Below are 17,821 nucleotides of genomic sequence, written 5' to 3' on the forward strand. Positions count from 1 at the left end.
TGGAATGAAAGAAGGGTGAGTAAATGATCATTTTTAGGGGAACTATCCCTTTAAATTTGATATGTTAGAAATGATGACGGCAATATTCAAGTTTAGTTAGTGTTCCAATTTCCTTTAACTTTGCAGCAATTTAAGTAATATCCACATTACAGAGTAACTATTTGTCAAATTCAAAATGAGAGAAATAATACTTTAGAACTATTGTAAAGGCCATTCAAATTGTGTGACAGGAGAACAGTCCTTTTGACACCCAATACAAGACAATAAAAGGCAACCGAAACCTGTTTTAAAGAGCAATATGTGATTTGTTTTGTCCTTATTGTGTTCAGGTAGTCACATAGGAAGACATGGATACCATATCACAAGGGCACGGGATGGTTTAGCAGGCGCACCTTTCAGAGAGGTGCGTCTATATATGTGCATGATAGTGCAGGTGTCTGTGTGGGAAAAGAACAATACGTCCGACTATTGGAGGTGTGCAAGCGCAGTCTGGTGGCAACTTATCAAGACGTGGGGCCGTGTGCTGATGCGATGGCTTTCTCAGGCCTGGTTGGTGGCGATGAGATTTCTCAGCTGCTTGACGACAGTGTCTATGAGCTTTTGCTTGTCCCGTTCATTTTTACGGAACTGAGCAAACATGTTGTTCTTGCGGCTGGTGTCCTTCATCCTGCACACAATGAATGAAGCATATGAGATCATTAGATTACAAAACCAGAAAAAAAATGAATTGGTTTCTTCCACTTGGACACTCTAGACTTTCATGTATCCTCAGAATTAAATGCTCGTTGCAGTAACGCAGAACAAAGAGAGACCAAACAGAGAATGAAAGAGTAGCATTGTTTCACTAAAGCTTAACCAATCCAAACTCATCATTTATAAGACCTTAAATGAATATGAAACAAGGGGGCCACTTAACCTAATGTCATGACAGTCACAGAGTGCTGCACCACTAAAGAGCTTGAGGAAGGGCACAGACTTTAACTGAGACTACCACTGTGTGGTTAAGAAAGGCGCTCCATATGGTGTGCCATGCAGGAGCCTTGGAGCAGTCCTGCATGGAGGTTCTAATGAACTTGCTCACTTTCCTGCCACTTGTGCCAAATGCTTCTTCTCAGTAGCCAGGAGATCACTGAGCCAATGCCTGCACATTCCTCTCATTCGCAACCAGACAAATCGTGGTCAAGCTCTCGGAGTTTGACAAAATACTGAAGTGACCCATCATCAAGGCATTGAAAAAAATAAATAAATAAATGTAAAAGAAAAACACATTAGTCTATACTCCTCAGCCTGAAAATTGAAAGGGGGAATATTATGGAAAATAGTATTTTCCTTGCTCATTTTAAACTGAAAATTAGCAAGATTTTTAAGATAATTGTCAACAAAAACACTACCGTTCGAAAGTATGGGGTTGTTAATTTTTTTTTTTTTAACGATTCTGAAAGAAGTCTCTTATACTTACCAAGGCTTCATTTATTTGATCACTGCAAAATAGTAATATTGCGAAACATTATTCTTTAATATTGCAAAATAAATCTTTTGTAACATCTTTCGTAATAGAAATCTTTATTTAAATGGTTAGTTCACCCAAAAATGAAAATTAACCTGTGTTTTACTCACCCTCGAAGCATCCTAGGTGTATGTGACTTTCTTCTTTCAGACGAATCCAATCGGAGGTATATTAAAAATGGTCCTGGCCCCTCCAAGCCTTACAATGGGGATAAGCGGGTGTTTGTTGTCAACAGTTCAGAAGACGTGAAAAAGTGCACGCATCCATAATCAAACGTCCCTCACATGGCTCCGTGGCGTGAATAAAGGCCTCCTGTAGCGAATCCATGCATTTTTGTAAGATAAATATCCATATTTCAAATGTAATAAACACTTTTTTCTCACTTCCACTGACTGTGGCACGCGGAAGACATGCAGACGGATGACGTAGGACGTAGGTGTTGTGCGAGCGCCTCTGAGAAATGCAGGAGCAAAGGAAACAATGTTTCCTTACTTTAGCAAAGGAAAACCAGTCTCCTCTTGGCTTATATCGAAATCCTCCGACATTCTTCTTTACAAATCTTCGTTTTGTGCTTCTAATTCGTGACCGGCATTTTGTTTTGTTCTCTCTCCACGCTCGTCACTAATCATGCAACGCCGACGTCCTACGTCATCTGTCGGAACACCTTCCGCATATGACAGAATACCGGAAGTGAGAGAAAAGTGTTTATTACGTTTAAAATATGGATATTTATCTTACAAAAACGCATGGATTCGCTACAAGAGGCCTTTTTTTCATCCCCCGGAGCCGTGTGAGGCACGTTTTATTACGGATGCGCGCACTGTATTTCACGTCTTCTGAACTGTTGACAACCGAACACCCACTTACCCCCATTGTAAGGCTTGGAGGAGCCAGGACAATTTTTAATATAACTTCGTTTGGATTCGTCTGAAAGAAGAAAGTCACATACACCTAGGATGCTTCGAGGATGAGTAAAACGCAGGCTAATTTTCATTTTTGGGTGAACTAAACCTTTAACATTGTCTTAGTCACTTTTGATCAAATTAATGTGTTCTTTCAGAATAAAAGTATTAATTTCCTTTAAAAAAAACTTCCTGATCCTAAACTGTACATATATAATTTTTTAAAGGTACAGTAGCAAAAAAAAAAAAAAAAGGGTCAGACATTAGGTAGAACGGGGCAAAACTAAACTTTGTTGCAAGAAACCATTTAATTAACATTTACAAACTTCAGGGAAACCATAAAATACTACAAAGTCTAGAATATGGTCCTTATGAACACAATTCAAGTTACAAATATTGTTAAAGAGTCGATCTGTTACGGAAGCAATTTCATTATCACCACCAGGAACAAATCCACTCGCTCTACATCTATCAACTCTTCCTGCGTGTCTATTTCGCTAGAAGTATTAGACAAGATATCCATCGCCACGGACACATGACTGTACTGCCATAGTGATATGCATCACTGCTTTATTACAGAGAGCCACCTGTGATTACCATGGTGATAAGAACCACCACCACCTAGTGCGGAATTCTTGCTTTGCTGAGCATAAGAGTTTGTATCTTGCTTCTGGAGTTCAACAAGGTGGACAGAGTATTAGAAAAGTGACGCTCAACTGGTTCTGCTTCAGGCAAGGATTTTACATCGGAGATGTAAAATCCTACCGACCCAACACAGAAGCAAAACTGTTTACTGTAAACTAAAATTATTAACACAAGACAGACCTATCTTTATAGTTTGAGTGTCTGGGTTTAAAATGTTTCTTGAATTTTGATGGTTTAATGCTCTTGGTTGGCGATAATTCATTGCACAAAACATACTGTGGTCGGCACAAACCACGTTTATTCTCGCTGCAAGTGAATTTTCGTATTTTCTTCTACCTTGTGTAGATGAGGACACAGGCCTAATGTGGACAGATGCTACGGCGAACTAGGAGTGCCACTTAAAAATTGTCAATTGTCAATGTATTAATGTAATGTAATCACTTTTGGATCTGACAAATAAATTGACACTCACAACAGTCATTAATTTTTGTTTAAAAATAATAAAAGTAGTAAAAACTAAATTGATCAATCATCTTAAATGCAACAATTAAATTGCATTTTTTAAGCATTTATAAAACCATATCCAAACCATATTTTGTGTCCCTCACACTGACGTTAACATGCATTTTGTTGTTTACATTTAGCATTTTCTCCCCGGCAACATGTATGTACATCTGAAAATGATTCAACGTTTTGTTATGACTGTTAGGAGTTTGGTGCATTTCTATACAATATTTTTCTTATTCTACATTTTTTCTTGTTCTGAATGTTAGAAAATTGGATATGCAACAGTACCCTTGAAATATTGGCTATCCCTGCAATGAGGTGATACACAATCACATCACTGCTGGTCCGACTTCACTTCCTCAGTTTGGATGCTTACTCCACTAAGAAACAATCAAGATTTTACTGGATGAGTTTTTTAAAACAAACTAAAACTCATGTTCTTACATTTAATCTTCCTTTCCCCCCTCTAAACAACTAAAATCCTTGTCTTTTCAAGTACACTCCAATAAAGGAAAGCTTTTCTCCTCAACGAGCCAGTCGTGCTCTGATTCCAGACACACACAGTATTCGTGTTTAGTGGTGTGCTAACCCTGGCCGGGCTAAATAATACAGATCACTTTCACAGAGACAGAGAGGCAAGAGGGTAAGGCTGAGGTAAGTGCAGCTCTAATGAGATCAGGCAGGTGTGTGTGTGTGTGTGTGTGTGTGTGTGGTTGTGTAATGCCAATCCACTGCTGCTTTATATCACAGATACAAGAGGACAGCCAGAGAAGGGAAGGAGGGAGGCAAAGAAAAAGAGTGACAGAGGAAAGCAGAAGTGATCGAAGTCTAGCAAATGCACACATACACAACACTGAGGAATGCATACATTCTTCAAACACGTAAGGAGTTTTAATGACAGCATGCAAAACACTGACATTAACACTCACTCTTGTATGTAATGTACAGCAAAAGTCATAATGTGAACCAAACCTTACAAACTTAACACACTGAACATGTGAGTGAATATTAAAAAAAAATGTTAAGAAAGGTCCAGGTCGTATTTCACTCCAAAAAACTGAAAATATAAATAATATATTTTTTTTTTTTGTGTGTGTGTGTGTGTGTTTGTATGTATTGTGTATTTATATGATGATTGATAAATATGTTATCATTAATATACACTGGGCAAAGATATAATTTTTTTTAAATGCAAAGTACATTATTAAAGAACATTGTAATTGTAAGTATCAGTATTGTTATATTATCATCATGGTAGTATTATTGTACTTAATTTTGTAGTATAAAAATGATAAAAAAAAGATTTTATATTTTATTTACAAAATTAGATTTGAATTCTATAAATATTAATCATTGTATCTGGACAGATTGTTTTTCATTACTGTATTACAAGAGTGAGATTTTTAGTATTTTTAGTATTTTAGAGATTTTTAGTTTATTTATAATAATGACAATTTAGGTATATGCTTAACTGCCATAAAAATAATGTCACAATACTAAAACCATAAAAAGGGTTAATTTCCTCTATTTAAAATATTGTTTCTTTTCCTTCTTTTTCAGGGTGAAATACAACTTGGACATTTAATGAAAATTACCCATGTAAAAGAGCACTCTCATCACATAAATACCAAATGCAGAGTACTTACGACCGAGAAATCCTGCTCATGAGTAACAGATGAGAGATGAGAGAAAAAAAAAATGGTTTGCATCTGATCTGATGTCTTGACGTAAGTGCATGTGGTTTGATGAGCGAGGAGAAGAGCGTGACACAAGTGTGAGACTCACTTCTCTATGAGGGCCAGAGCCGTGTGAGGATTGACTCTCAGGTACTTGCAGGTGGGTCGGCCGTAGTCAGCCAGATACGTGGACCAGTCCCACTGAGTGAAGAGATCCAGTAACTAAACAGAGGACAGTGGTGGTGCAGGGAAGAAAAGACAAAGAGAGATCATTAAAGTTCATTAAACACCATAGCTGGCCCTTGTTAGATCAGGCTAGTTCACTTCTCCCAATGTTACATAAGTGAGCAGGGCCCCTTAAATGAGATTATAGAGGAGACACAGAGGAAAGCAACATGACAAAGCAGGGGATTAGAGGAGAATGGAGGGAGGTTAAAGAGAGAACAGCCATTTACACTCTTTCACCCGGACCTGACCCGATAAATGGGCCGGTAATGACCCGGCCAGCTACTGACCTTGCTGGAGCCTGGCCAAAAATGCACCCCTCAGCACTGGCTCAATAAACAACAGAGCACATTCCTCCCTCCCAAACAAACCCACTCGCACAAACACACACATTTAGACGCAGATTCAGTGCTGGGAACGCAAACAAACACAATCAAACATGTCATCAAACTAGCAAACAGAAAAAAGGAAAATGACTACACAAAAGTCTCTGTATTCAATCGTAAAGACACATCAATGGACGCAAAAAAATGTGTGCCTATGTGTGCATGAGGAAAATACATCCATGACAGCAAGACATGGCTATAAGTATGTGAAATTCACTGCAGGTTTTTGTATAGTCAAACAGTCTTTAGCTGTCTTTCCAAGAATACATTGAAAATTCTAGGATTAAATACATATCACATATCGCCTCTGTCTTTCAGCACAACCACACAAAGCTGAGGACAACTGAAGTATGATTGATTTTTATACATCTAAGACGAAGCCAAGCTAAAATTTTATTATCTAGGTCTGTTAAGTGAAATAGCAAAATTTCATGACCTGCTAAACTGTGATCACATTAGTGAAATTTTGCGGGCAAAAAGGTCCATTATCAATACTGTACAGTATCAATGTATGAAGCACAGCTCACACAAAAGTCACTTCCAAACTAAGGAGCTTTCTGTTGGTCATTATGGAAAATTCTTTCGCTTTTTAATGGGAAATTCACGATTGCGTGGATTCCTATTGAAATGCCCGGATTTCGCCCATGAAAACAATTGTAAATTTGACCAAATAACAGTAAAAGTTTAGTTCACTTTAGTTCATAATAAAATAATGGACTGGTACCATTTCAGACTAAAGCATTTAAATAAGCACTTATTATTTAGGTCCATCTGAAACAAGTTTAACCACCCGCTCTTCAAACCACGAGCACACACCCTGTGCGATGGCAGATAAGCACCTGCGTAAGATAAGTGATTTTTGGATTTGCATTCATAACTTGTTTGTTCCTTTCTTTGCTCTTCTTCCCGCTGGCATGGTCTGTACAGACCCACCAAGGCTGAGGAGGAGAGAGAGAGAAAGAAGTCAGGTTTTGCCGCTGTCATTTGTAATATGAATGCACTTGCATTCCACATAGCGCCAGCTAGTGTGTCAAACTCGTCCATGACCCGGGTTTCACCTTTCCCCTCTGCCTCTCCACCCCGCCTTCACCTCTCAATGAACTTCCACTCAGTCTCTCTTTGACCTCAGCGTGACCCCCGATAGTGTTATCAGCCCCTCTCTGAACAAACAGAAGGTCATGCTAGAGAGGAGCTGGGGCATGGGGGCGGGCGGGCGCTGGATTATCACTTCCTCTCATTCTTCTAAAAGAAAGAATGATGGAGAGAAAGGGAGAGAAAAAGAAAACATGACGTTGCACATTGATGTGTTGCTCTCAGTTCCCTCACAGCCTCAGCATCAACCCTGGTTCTCTCTCCGCTCTCGGCCATTTGGATAAGGGCTTATAACAGTTATTCCGACCGTCGTACTTGTTTGTTTGGAACGTGGCAGGAATAGCTATTCTCGTTAATAGCCTGGGGGTGTTGGGAATTAACTGCAGTGTTATTCTTTTCTCCCCTTAGACTTGTTGCTCTTTCTGGCAGCGTTCTGGAAAAACACTGTTTGATTTGCCACTTTACTGTTGCAATAAATCTAAAAATGCTCTGGTGGGGAGCTTGTTATGTAATGATCACATATGCCCTAGTAACCTAGTAGCCACCTACAACGGCTTGTGAATAACCAGCCGATGAAGTACAATTATTCATTACGACTTAATGAGGTCAATGCGAATGAGCTGCTATGTAGAAGAAGGAAAAATAAGATGAGAGGATAACATTCTTTACCTTAAAGTCAATTAGTTTTGTGTTCTGTAGTCACTAATGCTAAAGTGTTTTGTTCTCTTTGTGCCATCACTGCCACTATCACTTCATCCATGCCTTCTCCTCTCACTCCTTTTCTCGTTAGTTCTCCTCTCACCTCTGGCTGCCCTCTGGCTCTCAGCATTGTTTAGTGCATTCTAGAACTGGGCCGACAGCCCCAAAGGCTCACGCAGGCCAAAGTCAGTTGAGCTTGAGCCTGAATAATGATAACATTGATAATATCCAGCACAGAAAAGAGAGATCAGCTTAGTAAAGAAAGCAATAACAATAACCCTCACCTAAAACAACCAGAAAAAGAGGCCAAAGTAAAACTTGTCCTATATTCAGAAGGACCTACTCAGTTATCTGGCAGAGTAGCTTCAGGTTATGTCTTAATAAAAATGTGTTTTAAAAGTCTACTAAACATGGGATGAGTCACAATGGGCTGGTATGCGAGTTTTGATTTGAACCGCAGCAAATGGAGCTCAAGTGCATGGTCGTAAATGTGAATGACGAGCAAATCCGATACAGATATAGCAGCAGTAAACGTCTGCTGGGAGCAAATATGAGCATATGAGATCTGAGAGAAAGATGCCAGCCAAAGAAAAAAAAAGTGAAATCAAGAGGATAATTAAAGAGGATAGGAAGTAGCTTTGTTGGCCTCTTCAAATGACATGTAAACAGTTTTCTCTGATGTACTCAGTAAAAAGAATAAGAATTATCCTAGTTTAAAGGCCTAGCTCACCCAAAAATGAAAATTCTGTCATCAAATACTTTGTCACATTCTTCCTAACCCATAAAACTTCATCTTTGAAGCACAAATGAAGATATTTTTAATGAAACCTGCTGGGAGATTTGTCCCACTATTGGAGTCGATTCCTCCAAAACTTTGATGCTTAAAAAACAAATATTGGATCAATCAACTTCATTGGTTCTTGCGAAAGCTCAAACGTGCTTACGTAGCAGACAAGAACAAACCTAATTGGTTCTCACATGTCAAGCCTGTTTGAGATTCTTTTTTATCACATTTGATGTTCTCCATATATGTGCATTAATCAATTTGATATGTGACAAAGCATAAATTTAATCTGTTCATCATATAAAGCAATCATTTCCTTTTTGGGGGGAACTATCCATTTTAAGTGTTCAATTATATATGTCTCTGACATTTATCACTGATTCCCTGTCAAAGTGTTTCAATACCTAATTTTCTTCAAATCAACATTGTATTGCAGCATTTTCAAAAGGAGTAAAAAGAGATGCAAGAAAGAGGTGCAAAAAGTTTTGACGAGCAAATTTGTTGGGTCTATGGCTAATAAAAAGGGTGGGAAAAGTGGGCTGAGTAGCTTTATAGAATAAATAACAATGATGAACCTCAATCATCCTGTCCACCCCAAGTCAATTAACAAGGGGGTTTCAAACTCACAACTTTTAAGGTGGCTAGTTAACATCCATGCATTCTGATATGATCACCGCTTATGGTAATTTCTAGAGGTTTCTGTGAGAAATCTGCTAACGTCACTGAGAAAGGTCAGGAAAAGCGTCTTATCTTAAAATTGACCTGCACAGATAATGAACAGAGAAGTCTGAATCAAAAACACTTCGCTCAGCTATCTATGGTTCTGGATCATGTGAATGCAGAGAGAGCAGCGGAAAGAAAAAAAGGGGAAGGAGCAGCAACTAAAGCATCATTCAACATCAGTCAAAGTCCACCAGGAGGAAAATGATAAGCGTTATCTGGGTACTAAAGAAAAAAAAAAGGAAAAGTGGATCCCCGTTTCTAAAGCCATATTTCAGTCCGCACAGTAGTAGCACACAGAGGTCAGAGGCTATCCATAGAGGTTATCTTGGCTTAGGCTCCATCTACGCTAAAGCATCCAGCAAAACAGCAAGCATGAGACACTCAAACACAAATCTCAGTCTATGCAAACATACATGGCTCTTAATCGCTGGGAAAGTATACTCATGTCAGTCATCAAGGATTAAAAATGCTGAACATGTGCTTTCTTTTCTGTCAAAAAACACTTTCAAATGACAAAGTCCTAGAAGCACCAGTGCTGGAGATAACAGCAACTGTCAATCAAAACAAGAGAAAGAGTATAGAGAGAGGAATAAGAGACAAAACCAAAAAATTAAAATCTTGCCAACAATATTAAAGGCATAGCTCACTCAAAAATGAAAATTCTGTTATCATTTACTTATCCTCATGTCACTCCAAAGTTATGACTGACTTTCTTCTGTGGAATGCAAATAAGATATTTTGAAAAATATCTTCCTGGTTTTTTTTTCTTGTTTTGCGTCCGTATCATGAAAGTCTAATCTTGTTCTGACACCAATATTCTTCAGAAAATCTTCTCGTGTTCTGCAGAAGCAAGCAAGTCATATAAGAATAACACGAGGTTGAGTAAACCATGACAGAATTTTCATTTTTGGATTAACTACCTTTTAAGTGCTATAAACATGAATTTTGCTGCATATTATCATGTCAAAATAATGGCAGTGAAGTATGTCTACATATAGGGTGTACCAAAAAGAGACTGTACGATTCAGAGTGAGTATGGCATAGTGATGCGCTCATTCAAATAGAATTCACCCGGCACTGAACTCTGAACAGAGTTTAAAAATGAACAATAACCACTTACCATTGGTCCACTCTGCTAGGATGATGGTGGGGCTGTGCCACAACTGAGTGGCTCATATAATTACATTAGGAGAAGCAGAGACCTACATGATTAAGACCGGACAGAAATCTCGAGAGGGCTTCAGAAGATTTCAGCAGAGCAGAAGCTCCAGCCTGAAGTATTCTGACAGCCGTAACTCGATTAAAAAGGCTACAAACATCTCTCGGTCTAAATTAAAACAAACACAGACCACAAGATACAAAGAGTTCATGAGATTAAGGTTACTCCATTTTAACTCAGTGACAATACTTAATTGATACAGAGTTTCTCTTACTGGGTGTGTATAGAACAAGTCACTACAAGACACTGCTAATCTCTAACTGCAAAGTGAACTTTTGCTGAGGGAACTCTAAGCATGTCCAAAAAGCATGAGGGAGGTTTGGGTCAGTGGGTGGTCAAGATGGCGATGGTTGCAGTGGCCGATACACTCTGCCTCTAAGCTGAACTCCACTCGGGTCATTGTTCCGTTATCAGTCCTTTTTTTGCTCTGTTAGCAAGCCACATCAGGGACAAGTGAAAACAGCCCTCTTCCTGAGGCTGCAACGTCTGAGGAGCCGTAGTCTTGGGAAGACTTGGCCTCAAACTTACCTTCCTGTCCTCTTCAGACAAGGAAGAGTTATCTCAGGGGTTATGGTGTGGTGAAGCGGTCATAGAGACCTGAGGAAAGTGGCTAAATCCCACAGAATGTAAAACAGTCCCATTTCTGAGACATCTAAAGATTGTAAATGGCTGTGTAAATGAACCTTAGAAAAACCTGGTTCACTGAAATCTTAGTAAAATCGGATGACAAACTATGACAGAAGTATAACAAAAAGTTAACCGAAAAAATGTCAAATATTAAATAAAAAAAAATAATATAATAATACATTTATAATAAATATATGACAACTATAAATAAATATATTTATTATTAATGTATTATGCTATATATAAAGCATTTTTTATATATTTGACATAAAATTATAAGGTGCTACACAGTCTTTGGGTCACAGAACAGTTGATTTGGCACGTCCCTCTGTATACTCTCTGTGAACTTCTGGTTGACTTGTTTTGACACTTATTTTAATTGAGTTACAGACTGTAATTCATGGACATTTGACAGCGTTTACGTTAGCCTAGGGGAAGAGGTGGCCTCACTTTCAACTTCCTGTCCATTCAGAAAAGAGAGTTATTGCCAGGTCAAAATGACAACAAAACAGTCACAAGCCCTTTCGGTCCAATGCAGGACAGATCAACTAAGAATGAGTGTTAATAAATGAATGAGCAATATCTGTAGGTGGAGGATGAGCTCATTCTCACTGTCCATTTTATCCACACAAACCGTTTAAAGGAGTTGCTGGTGATAATTAATAACTGTTAGACTGAAAAACTTGGCACTGGCCTGGGGAAGACATGACCTCCCTTTTACCTTCCTGTGGATTCCGACAAGGTAAAAGTTATTGCTGGGGCAGCAGTGTGACAGAACGGTCAGAGCTAAGAGCTGGTAGCAAGAATCTAAAACAGAGAGGAAAGCTGAGAGGAACAAAGAACAGAAAAAAAGAATGAGGTTGAAATATTTACTAGAGAGTTTTAGCATTCTTAAATACACTCAGTCAAAATAATGTACTGTCTGATCTATTTACAGTATGTCATCTAATGTACTCACACTGACATAAATTACAATTATTCTGAGGTAAATATATAAGAAGACGACGTACACAAAATATTTGTGCCTTCACATTACAGGAAAAATCCAATAATGGAACATTGATCAAGCGACAGTAAAGATTTTTACATTGTTACAAAAGATTTGTATTTTAAATAAATGCTTCTTTTGAACTATTCATGAAATAACGCATCATGGTTTTCATAAAAGTATTAAGCATCACAACTTTTTTCAACTTTGATAATAATAAGAAATGTTTCTTGAGCACCAAATAAGCATTTGGTTATACTATTTTACTTAGGTTTGATAAAATAAATGCAGACTTAGGCTCAATAGGAGACTTTTTACAGACCCCAAACTTACACTTAAAACGATAGTGTATATGTATACACACACACAGACATACACATAGTAGTGCACTTTTTCATCAGGAATTAGGATTTTAAACAATTTCTTTTAAAAAATTAAGTTGAAAAAACTTTTTAAAGGTCTGTCTTCAAAGGTTTTGTAAGTCACTGTAGAAAAATCACTTTGTTCATGTACTTCTGGAACTTGAATATTGTGCTCTATTCCAAAATGCGCTAAAACGGGATGAAATGCGGTGGAATATTCAAATATGAAATGGAAATTCAAAACCGCTTTATTACCAGCATGACGCAGTGTCTTTTGTTGAGGCGGTTTCCAGAAATCATATTTGTGTCAAGGGTGTCTCGTGTCTATAAGAAAAGATCCTTTTTGAGGCTTACAGGAAATGGACAAATCAAAAAGGCTCTTACAGCTGCTGTAGGAAAATGAAGATGGAATGTGGATCTGCGTGTGTTTGTGCATGTGGTGTGGTGACAGACAATAAACCTGCATTACAGAACTCCTACCCCTTTCACAGGGCATGAATAACGATATAATCTGATAAAAGGCTTTTTTGGTGATGGCGTGGTGCTGTCTCTATGGACGTGAACTCTGACAACCCTCATGATCAGGGTCACCAAAAGGCTACAGACTGAATACTGCTTACTCATGATCACCACAGCATGAAGACAAACAGATAAACAGCTGCCAAAGAAAGGGAACGAGAGAGTGAGAGAGAGAAAAACAAAACAAAATGAAACTAAGGGTCAGGTTGGTGCTTGTTATCCCAATGGAATTCACCAAATCCTATTTACATTACTTAATGACAAACAAATTGGCATTTGTAAATGGCCTACGACACACTGTGCTTTCCGGTAAGAAGGTGATGAGGGTTGAGATGGAGGTTATTAAAGAGGCAAGACCGGTAAAACGACATCTCTGTCAAGCCTTTAAGTAGAAATTCCCAGAGGGAGGAGGAAAACGAGAAAATAAGGAAAGAAAAATAGAGGAAAAGGAAACGGGGTAGAGAGAAAGGGGGGAAAAAGGAGTGAATGTGAAAATAATACCAGGCTCTTTTTTTCTGTACCCCCATGCTCTCCCGTAAGGGCATAGCCCCTGGCGTGGGACTGATCTGAATAGAAGGTGAAGTGGTACGGGGTGAGGGGCTCAGACTTTAGATCCTGGCTGACTCCCTGACTGGACCAAAGCCAAGGTTACCGGAGGGTCAGCTCCCCCCTTCTCTCTCTCTCCCACTTTCCAGCATGAATAACATGCATAACACACACAGACTTACTGCTTTACCATACAAACCTCCCTCGGCCTGCCAATACTGACTGAGCCTGTGAGAGACGGACAGGGAGAAAGAGCGAGACCGATAGCACATCAGGCTTATCGTCCGCTGGCTCCGAGGGAATGCGAGCCCCCTACTAGCTTACTCTCTCTCCCTTGGACGGAAAGACTGGCGGAAGGCTGGAGAAAGTGATTACACCTGGTCTGGTTCTGGCTGTTAACTAGAGGAAGGTCAGCCAGCGTGCGCCAGGGCCAGGATGAGTTCACGGTCCAAAACGTCACATTCATGTATCTTCCCATTCGCTCCCCCGTTCTCTTTCCTCATCACTTAGAGTTGTCAGCTATGTGTGCACATTAAAAAGATGAATATGCACAACAATGTTGCTATATGCATGAAAGTAGTGTTAAAGGGGTCATATGATGCGATTTCAATTTCTCCTTTCTCTTGAGATTCCAAGTGCATCTAAGAAAAGAAAAGAGAAGAGAATTTTTTTTCCAGACATTGCTTTCAAAAGGTTAAGAAAGATGTTCTATAGATCAGATATGTAGAAGTGATCCATCGTGGACTGCTTATATTTCTTGAGATGTTCCAAATGTGTAAGTTGCTTTCTAAGTTGTAATATCTATCTATCTATTGGAAAACACAACTTCTGAATAGCTGCAGGGTATTAAGAATCACCAATTCTTAAATATTTATTTCTTAACAGTATGTATCAGTAATAATCAATAAAATAATAATAATCAATAAAAAAGAATAATCATCAATAAAAACGACTTGCCTCCACCTGCAGTTAAATAATTAAAACTTGGTATGGCATTTGTTCTCCAATTATTTCTACACACTGGAACATTCGGCACAGGAACATACAATCCATCCAAACTAGGGTTCCTAGAGTGTAAGTTACCAGAACCAAGGGTGAGAACTGAGGGAAACCACAGATATGTGGGTCCCATAAATGACCCCTATATCCAAATACACAAATACATTCTATTCTACACACATGAAAAGTGGTGGAGCTCCAGTCCAGCTGATGGACAACAGGAAAGTCCGTTTTGATCTGGAGTAGTTTACACGTATTTTTAGAAGCAAAATCAACCTTCAACTATTGTCAAATCTCATTGGTTACTGCAGGTCAAGTAGCCAAACATCTTGAAGTTTGTGTTGCCATATTTGATGTAGCCTGCGTATACATGTGTTGACCAGTGTTTTGTTTTGATTCGAGAGCAAAGAGGCATAAAATTAGTTCATCATACAAAGTGATCTTGTCACTTCAGATATACCAGTCAGTTGTATGGATTAATTTCAAGTTACTTTAATGTCCTCTTTGGACCTTGAAAAGTCTGGATCTTGTCAACTTTCCTAATATGCTGAAACACTCTTCAAAATATATTTTGCGTTCCGCAGAAGGAAGTAAGTCATACAGGATTGGAACACCATGAGGGGGAATGAATAAAGGGTGAACTATATTTTTAAGATTCCTTGATCTTCCACATCATCCACTGTGTTTATATACATGAGACAGAAATTCAGAAAAGGGTAAGCTGGAGAAGCAGGAATCAGTTGACAGTTTGTGTTCATGCTGAAGTGAGAGAGAAGTTGCATGTCAGTGCCATCCTCATAGGGCTGAATGGGACGCTGCCGCAAAGAAAGATGTCAACCCCCTGCTCAGAGAATATCTGCTCCCTCACTGACTCCATACAAGCAGGGCAGCTCATCTGTCTGACCCCTGGAGACCTGTGACAGCGCCTCAAACAGGCCTTTCACTGACACACACCAGCACGCCATTGAGAAGGAGCAGGGGGGATGGATTTAAACGTGACACACTCACTGGGCATTGAGAGGAAGCAAATGGGGGACGATTAAACTGTGACACCTGTCACTGGCTTGTTTAGGCAGACTATGGAGAAATGGTCTGAGGAGAGCACTGCCTGTGTCATTTCCTTTTCTTTCTCCTTCCTACATTTCCACTCCTCCTCATTCGTTTTTACTTATTTTCCATAAGCAAAGACAGGAAAATCTAGGAGAGTTGGTTTGCTTGTACAATTGAAGTTCTGTGGCAGTCTTCGTTCTTTCAAACTTTCTATCTCTCCCTGAAGGAACCACACAAAGAGCTGATCTGTGGGAGGCTGTAGCTGAACGGGGTGAGAAGAAGAGCATGTTCCATATGGTTTCATCCTCAATCTCTCTTTCCTGCACACCTTCACTGCCATCTGTCTGACCTTAGCTACTGAACCAGGCAGGTTAGGGTTCAGGGAGACTGCGGTTGACCGAGAGGCTCCATTAAAAACACAAACACACACTCAGGCTCTGGTTCATCCTACTGACATCACTAAAAGAGAATGTGGGACAGAGGTGGTCTTAAAACCCCACCCCCAACCCGCCCCCGCAAAGGTGGAAAATAACCTTGCAGATCAGTTCTATGCTTCACACAATCATTGAACTGTCAGTGGATGACAGGAAATTGATTGGAAATCTTATTAACTGTGAAATGGAAAGTCTTTACTGAACAAATGAGTTTATTCTTATCTTAATTTGGGCCTTTCTGTCTCTGTTGTAGTGGAAAGAGGACAGGAAATTGGATTTGCATCATCTACACTAATGTGTTTGATCAGTTCACAAAATAATATGTCAGAGCTCACAATAAACGCAACATTTATAGGGACAGTTCACCCAATAAAATGAAAATTCTGTCATCATTTATTCACCACAATGTCGTTCCAAACCTGTATGACTTACTTTCTTCTGTGGATCATAAAAGATAATATTTCAAAGTGCCTACAGTATGTGCTTTTTTCTCTCCATAAAATAAAAGTCAGTGGGGTCCAATATTGGTTTGAATTCTTCATCTTTAACTACATAAACATTAACACAAAAACAACAGTGTTGACTGCATTGATATTATGTGTATAACAGTTGCAATCACACAGAGAGCAGATTGACAATTTACTGCAGTGATTCACTCTCCCAAATGCACATGCTTGACAGGGAAATACCAAACAGCAATTTTGGAAACAGCTGGAAATCCCACATCTAGCTAGATTTCGGTTTCATTTTCCAAAGCAACATGTATTTGCTCCGTAAGCTCACTCATCTCTTAGCCAGTATTTCCACTTCTTCAATAATGATCACATTATGCCTTGACATTAATCAATGTTCAGTAGTGGTTCGTTTTCGTTTTGACTTTTCAAGCTGCAGGGTCACAACCTTTCGCTTTTACTTAACTAGAAACTGTTAGTTGAAAATCATGTCATGTATAAATCCATTTTTCCCCAAAGCCTGCATGTTACATGCTGAGCAGCAACTGCCTGAAACTAAATGACACATTGATACTGTAAGTGTAAATGTACCTTGAATGGGACACTCCCATTAATCATTTCTCTGTACCTGCTCTGAACTTCCTCCAGTACCCCAAACAATATGAAAAAAAAATGATGAGAGTTTACAAAAACTTATATTACAAACAGGGTAGATACACTACCATGAAAAATCTGGGGTCAGTATGGTTTTTGTTATTTTTTTTTAAAGAAATTAATACTTTTATTCAGCAAGTTTGCATTACATTGATCAAAAGTGACAGTAAAGACTTTCACATTGTTATAACAGATTTATATTTCAAATAAAAGCAGTTTTTAAACGTTCTATTCATCAAAGAATTCTGAGGAAATTTATCACTTTCAACAATATTAAGCAGCACAACTGCTTTCAACATTTGTAATAATAATAATACATGTTTCATGAGCAGCAAATCAGCTTATTACAATGATTTTCAAAGGATTTTGTGACACTGAAGACTAGAGTAATGACTGTTAAAAAAAAATCACCTTTGCCATCACAGGAATAAATTACATTTTAAAATACATTAAAACAGGAAACAGTTATTTTGAATTTAACTGATTTAGATTTTTTTTTTTATCTTTCTGACCCCAAACTTTTGAAGTGTATGTACTTAAAAGGGTCATATAACGTGATTTCAAATTTTCCTTTCTCTTTGGAGTGTTACAAGCTCTTGGTGCATAAAGAAGATCTGTAAAGTTGCAAAGAATAAAGTCTCAAATCCAAAGAGATATTCTTTATAAAAGTTAAGAGTCAACCACGCCTACCTAAAACGGCTCGTTCTAACACGCCCCCACATGTCTACGTCACGATGTGCGAAGATTTGCATAACACCGCCCAAATGTTCACACAAAGAAAGAAGGAGTAACTTTTATTCTCGCTGTAATATTGTTGCCGCCGCC

General features: G+C 38.7%; 1 protein-coding gene across 1 annotated transcript in view; it reads right to left on the reverse strand.

Annotated features, from left to right (window-relative positions):
- Positions 1–17,821, reverse strand: part of LOC107749823 (exocyst complex component 6B-like) — a 74,547-nt gene continuing 56,726 nt past the window's right edge. Inside the window, exons 15-16 of the mRNA XM_016565012.1 lie at positions 5,347–5,459; positions 1–667 (exon numbers count right to left, since the gene is read on the reverse strand). Of these exons, the coding sequence (XP_016420498.1) occupies positions 5,413–5,459 (47 nt within the window). The 3' untranslated portion in view covers positions 1–667; positions 5,347–5,412. The remainder of the gene's footprint in view (positions 668–5,346; positions 5,460–17,821) is intronic.

This window comes from Sinocyclocheilus rhinocerous, unplaced genomic scaffold, assembly GCF_001515625.1.
Source record: "Sinocyclocheilus rhinocerous isolate Xijiao unplaced genomic scaffold, SAMN03320098_v1.1 scaffold1131, whole genome shotgun sequence".
In the NCBI taxonomy this organism is placed as follows: domain Eukaryota; kingdom Metazoa; phylum Chordata; class Actinopteri; order Cypriniformes; family Cyprinidae; genus Sinocyclocheilus; species Sinocyclocheilus rhinocerous.